Genomic DNA, 6433 nt, shown 5'->3' on the forward strand with positions numbered 1-6433 from the left:
TGCAACCCTCTGTGGCTCTTTGTCTTTGGAGTTGGCATCGAGAGCCTTTGGAATGTGCACGGATAGCATATTTCCAGGCTGGGGCCAGCAGAGTAAGGGTTCATAGGCTAATGAGTAAATGCCCTGGCCCCATCGCACTGGGGGACAAAAAGGAAGCGCAGTGAATGTTCTCACAAGTTTAAAGATGACTTAAAAGACCTTACTCTGTGTTTGCTTTTTGTTTAGGTAACTACTCCAGACCCCCCACGTATAGTGGGGTGCCCAGTGCAAGCTACAGCGGCCCAGGGCCCGGCATGGGTATTAATGCCAACAGCCAGATGCACGGACAGGGGCCCAGCCAGCCATGTGGTGCTATGCCCCTGGGACGAATGCCATCGGCCGCGATGCAGAGCAGACCGTTTCCTGGAAACATGAGCAGCATGACCCCCAGCTCTCCCGGCATGCCGCAGCAGGGGGGTCCAGGAATGGGGCCGCCCATGCCCACTGTGAACCGTAAGGCACAGGAGGCAGCCGCGGCAGTGATGCAAGCCGCCGCAAACTCGGCACAAAGCAGGTACGGCTCCCAGGACCCACGCCAGGGCGGGCACTCAGGGCATCCGCATGTGAGCACGCAGCCCAGCCCAGAGCCGCCATGCCCCGGGCGGCAGGAGAGAGCAGAGCACAGTTCCGCACAGCAGTGCTTCCGGTGCTAAATCAAGTCCTTACTGTAGCAGGGAATGGCAGACGCTATCACAGGGTGAGCCCTGAAAACATGCTGGAATGTCTGTACAAGGTCTTTTCCATCAGCACCCAGGAACTAGATCCAACTGTGGAGAAGGGTCTTTGGGATTCCATTTAGAATGCCTAAAGACTGAAAATTACTTAAATTTTTAGGAAACTACTCCTTTTTTTTTTTTTTTTAACCCCACCTTAAAAATCCTTATCAAACAGAAACTGTGTGTGCTACATATTGTATTCTGCGTGTTTGTCCAGTTGTATATGTGTGAGATTCATATAGTTGGTATGAAGGTACTTCAAAAAGTTCATGGACAAATCCTGTAATCTTTTTATTACATCTGTCCACAAAACTGTTTGAAGCCCCCTCATATTTTCTCTGTCCACGTATCTCTTATCTGTCCTAACCAGAATGTGGCAAATACAACAAAGCAAATATTTTAGAAAGTTTAAAGTTATGAGAAACCAGTTCTTTGCGTCAGTGGCTTGCTTTCTTTAATCCTGACGTTTCATTCTTGAAGTAAATACTTATAAAGAAATAGCATGGTTAAGTAATAAATGACAAGGCCAAAGCAGATAGCTTTTTATAAAAAGCACATGTAAACAGATTTTAAAACAAGGCACACTGAAAGGTATACATCTTTACAATACCTTCAAAAGAAGAGAGAGAAGAAGATCTTGACTTTGGTCAAAGGGAAATGAAAGCTAATTATGTTTGTGTATTTGTGTGTGTGTTTACATGTGTCCCTCTGTTACTTTTCCTCTGAAGCTGCTATTTTGGGAGTATAGGGAGGACCCCCACCCCCAAGTCTCATTTGTTGCAAATGATCATGTATGTCCCTTGAGGAATTAGAGTGAAACTCTCTCTGTCATCCATTTTATGATGACTACAAATCCATCAGGAGTGCCCACAGTGCACCTCTAAACCAAACTGAACGCAGGCTGTAGGGACTGTGTACACACACCTGTCTGTGGAGACCGGTGTGGTTGGTCCAGCTGAAATTCTACATTAGGCTTCAGTGACTGGTCCATTGTTGAAGCTGAGCCATTCGAGCCACTTCCTTTCTATTCAGTAGAAAGTCTCTGGCTGAATTTGGCCTATGGCAATGATCTGAGATGATGCACACAAGCTTAAGACATAATTCTGCTGGATTCAGAAGTCTCCCCCTCACTCCTTGTCCCACGTCAACCCCCTTGATATAAGTGAATGTGTACATACACATGCCTGCACCTTCGTTTCTATTTTTGTCCAGTAGGCTGCTGCCAAGCCTCGCCTTCACGAACCACCCATGTTAGCGCTGCCCAAGTGTAAATGAGGACTGTATATTTTATCTTGGGCTTTATCAAAGTCAGAGCTATACTTGGAAACTGGAAACCGAGATTCGGCCTTCCTCCTCACCCTCCTGTGCCCGGCCCCCACCCGTTTCCTTCTTAAGGCATTTTATCCAATTCCGCTTGAGGCAGCTGCTTGGTACAGTGTAGGATGCCCTGCTGCCACCTTCTGTCCCCCTCCACACCTCCGGGAGGTCACAGACAGACAGGGGGGTTCGGACTTGTACTGCAGAACCGATCCACAGAAGCTGTTCTCTGTTCTACTTTAGGCCACCATACATTAGGTCGCCTGCTTATCCCAGCCAGTCTGGGGCTGGCGGACGCCCCATGTTTTCTTCCCAGCACCCCAACTATGGCAACTCTCAGGCTCCCCTGCTGCACCAGCATGACCAGTACGGGTAGGTAGCACCACACTGGACTTGCCGCGGGGCCTTGGCATCCCTTTGAAATTGTTCATGAGTGCGCCCCCTGGCTGCCGGGGGGACTCCCACACCAGTCAAGCCGAAGACCCCAAAGGAAACTCATCCCAGAGGGGGGCGTCTTGTTGTTCTTCTCTGTTTGTTTCGGGTTTTTCTGTTTGTTTTGTTTCGTTTCGTTGGTTGCTTTCATTTCTTGTTCTTATAACTGTACTGTGGTGGTTTGGTGGGAACCTGCATGTTGTCCCCACAGGCCCTGTCTGCATGGCTTCAGCATGGTTTCCCCCCCTCCTGCCTGAGAGGGTACAATCACCCAGATCTCTGTAACCCACTGGGGTCACCTCCTCAGCATCATCACTCCCTTGTTATCAGAGTTGTTCTTTGTGGGAACTTGTGTGTGTACTACCGTCCCCGTGATTGTGTGACTGTCCCTGCCTCTATTGTGGGCTGCTCTGACCTCCACCCCTGAGCTCAGAGAGCCAGAATCTCCTTTGACCGGAGACTCGCAGTGGGAGGGACCACACTGGTGAACAGGACTCTCATGAGGAGTTCCGATATGTCAGCCCCGAGCACATCTCTGCTCCAAAGATTCCTGTGATTTGCTTTTTCCTGGGTGTTTGAGAATGTTGAAGGCACAACACCCAGCAAGAATTGTCTTCCTAAAGGTGGTGTTGCCATATTATTACCTATTTGGACACAGGAATTACATACAGCAACTAAAAGTATCCTTCTTCTTTCCTACAGAACTAGAGGATAGTAAGCTCTGTACTATTTTTACGTGAGGTACAATGTGATCAAGTGATTTTTGACAATTAAAAATGTTAGTCTTGGTATCATTTTGCATAGGTTAACATTCAGATTATCCTGCAGAGATTTAATCATCTTCAGTAAATCATCTTCAGTAGTGGTTTCAGGTGAGACATAACCACAGTTATGGTTAAAATAGGGAACAGTAAACAATTTGTAGAAAACTCAGTATAACCTGCTGGGTTTAAAGATTCAGCTTTACAAAACTGTGCCTTCACTTCTTGTTATGAATGCAGGACACAGAGAACATTTAAATAGTTCTTTATTTGTGATTAAGTCCGTTCGACTCATAGCAACCCTGTATAGGGTTCCTGAGGAACGTCTGGTGGATTTGAACCGCCGACCTTGCGGTTTACAGTTCAGTGCTTATCCTACAGCCCCACACCAGGAGTTCAGTCCTATATTTACTATGTATTTAAGGAGTCCTGGTGGCACCGTGGTTAACCACTTGGTTGCTAACCAAACAGTTGGCTGTTCAAACCCACCAGCCACTTCACTAGGCTGTCTGCTCCTGTAAGGATTACAACCTTGGAAACTTTAGGGGACAGTTCTACTCTGTCCTGTCAGGTCGCTGTGACTCGACAGGACGACAGTGAGGTTGGGATTTTATGTCTTTCATTAGGCAGCAAGAGCAAAAAAGACTTTTGTAACTGAGAGTTCTAAATTCTATCAACAGAGTGCTAAGTGTGGGCGAATAGTAACAGAATTCTGTAAATATTCTAAAAGTGACCAACTGTAGGATGAGACACGCATACCTGCACTCTCCAGCAATTGTCTTTTCCTGGTGGTTTTTTTTTTTTTTTTTTTTTAGTTGCAGTGTGGTACCTTCAAGGACAATTCATGAGTCGGTGGGAAATGGGAGTGAGGGCAGAAAAGCATTTATCATCAGCTGCTAATCCATACGATCCGCCCTTTACCAACTCAGGAGTCCTATTTAGACCCACAAAGCGAGTTTGGCTATGCCTTGCCAAGCCACATTAAGCAGCTGGGTAAAATGAATTTAAATGGCATGCATCAGAGTAAAATCTCTTCCACTCGGGCGGATAATCGATGTTGGCTAAGCAGCACGAGGAGATGAAATCTGCAGCTCAGCCAGCAGTGTCCTGATCGTGAGCTTCCTCCACACCACCTCCTCCTCGTTACAAAGCAGAAGGGAAACGGGGAAGGGGATACGTAAATCCTACCAAGTACACTTAGCAAATTGACCTGCTTTTTGCAGCCCTGCTTCTGGGAGCTGTGAATTTCATCTTTTATGTTTCCAGTACTCTTTCTAAAAAAGAAAGAGAAGAACATCTTATTTCTCTTTTAAAATTCCCCTCCTTTCTCCTTTGCAATAGATAGCCTGTTGTGCCGTTGTTAACAAGCAGAAGCAGGAATATGAGAAAACATGTGCGTTCCATGTTTTCGTGCTGTGACTTAAGAAATCCGCGTTTGCACCCCATGCCTTTGCTTTACCGAGTGAGCAGCTCATTGCGGCAAACCTGTGTTTTTGTTTTTGCTCTCCTCCCCAAATGGTGGCTCTGGCAGGTGAAAGTCAGCTTGGTGATTTGAAAAGCTAGTTTGCTAATGAACACTTTCTCTTTTGAAAAGGAAGAACTAGCTCAGGCCTTTGAGGAATTATAGCACTCCCAGCCTTTGTCAAACTGACTTCCTTCTGAAGTCAGAATCCCAAAGGAAGGGCCTCAAACTTGTAAAATAACTTGTCTGAAAAAGACAAATCAATGACAAAGGTGGAGACAGAGAATGTGTGTGTGTCCCTAATTAGATGGAACCAGAAAGCCTTCTAAAATGAACTCCTATGTCAGTTATGGACACCTGGTGTGGCTCTGTACAATAAGCGCTGGACTAAGAACCACAGGGTCGGCAGTTCAAACCAACCTGATGCTACTGAAACCCTATACAGGCCGTTACGTGTAGGAACTGTGACTGGATGGAACTTAATTAACAACAACAACAACTTGTCAGTTACATAAAAAGATCAGTGAAAAAGAACATGATCCCTGGTCGAGATGGATTGGCATGGTGGCTGCAGCGGGAGCGGAGTGCAGGACTGGACAGTATTTCGTTCTGCTGGTCATAGGGTTGCTATGAGTCAGAGACACCCCAACAGCACGTAACAACAAAAACATCAGTTACACTTTGAACTTCCTCAGTTAGTTGTATATAAGGTGGTAATTGTTATTGTTAAATGCCGTTAAGTCCATTCCAACTGATAGCAACCCTGCAGAGTTTCCAAGACTTTGAATCTCTTTGGGGGCAGAAAGCCTCATCTTTCTCCCAAAGGTGGGCTTGAAACGCCAACCTGGTGGTTCTCAGTCCATTGCATCTCCTATGGAGCTAACCACACTCCCTGGACATAAAGTTATTGTTAGGCCATTGAGTCAGTTCCAATTCATAGTGGCCCTGTATAGGATTTCCAAGAGAGGTTGGTGGGTGTGAACCACCAACCTTTAGGATATCAGTCCAATGCTTAATCCACAGTGCCACACCAGGCCTTCTGGGTTGTTATTAGTTCTGACTCACAGAGACCCTGTACAGGGTTTCCAAGAAGCAGCTGGTGGGTTTACACTGCCAACTATGTGGTTCCCAGTCCAGTACTTCTCCTACAGTGCCACACTAGCTAACACAGAGGGAAAAACACACCATTTTACCGGGTTAAAAGGATCTTTACTAATTCCTTGTAATCATACTTTCCTGTGTTTTCAGTGAGCTTTTAGAGGGTCATTGTTACTACATTTCTCACAATGTGTTAGCAATCTCCTTTCCATTCTAGCTGTTCTTCTCCCATTGATCTAGCTTCACTGGTAAATGTTGACCTTTAGTCTCATAGAGGATTATTTAAAGAAACACAGACCTCTCTGGGATACGCTTTGTTTTATGAGCTGATCTGTTATTTGGCTGATAGATGAACAGTTCCAAGTGTAAAGGTCATCTTGGGTGCTTACCAGTGCAGGAAATGAGGCGTTTTTTTTTTTTTTAGGAATTTGAATTTTATTCTACAACTCACTCCTTTTTTTTTTAATGTTTTATTGTGAGTTATGATAGTTTACAAGGAAGAACATTAGTTTTACATTCATTCTATCTTTCATTGCCATGGTTACAGTCCCCTCCATGCATCATCAACCAACCAAAGGGTAGACCCTACAAGCCTGTGCCCCTACCCT

At 45.7% G+C, this 6433-nt stretch overlaps 1 protein-coding gene across 2 annotated transcripts in view; it reads left to right on the forward strand.

Annotated features, from left to right (window-relative positions):
- Positions 1–6433, forward strand: part of ARID1B (AT rich interactive domain 1B (SWI1-like)) — a 533326-nt gene that overhangs the window by 462005 nt on the left and 64888 nt on the right. For both annotated transcript variants that reach the window (XM_006868451.1, XM_006868450.1), the window contains one exon: positions 226–553. In XM_006868451.1, coding sequence (XP_006868513.1) covers positions 226–553 — 328 coding nt within the window. The remainder of the gene's footprint in view (positions 1–225; positions 554–6433) is intronic.

The sequence above is a fragment of the Chrysochloris asiatica genome, unplaced genomic scaffold (assembly GCF_000296735.1).
Source record: "Chrysochloris asiatica unplaced genomic scaffold, ChrAsi1.0 scaffold00117, whole genome shotgun sequence".
In the NCBI taxonomy this organism is placed as follows: Eukaryota; Metazoa; Chordata; class Mammalia; order Afrosoricida; family Chrysochloridae; genus Chrysochloris; species Chrysochloris asiatica.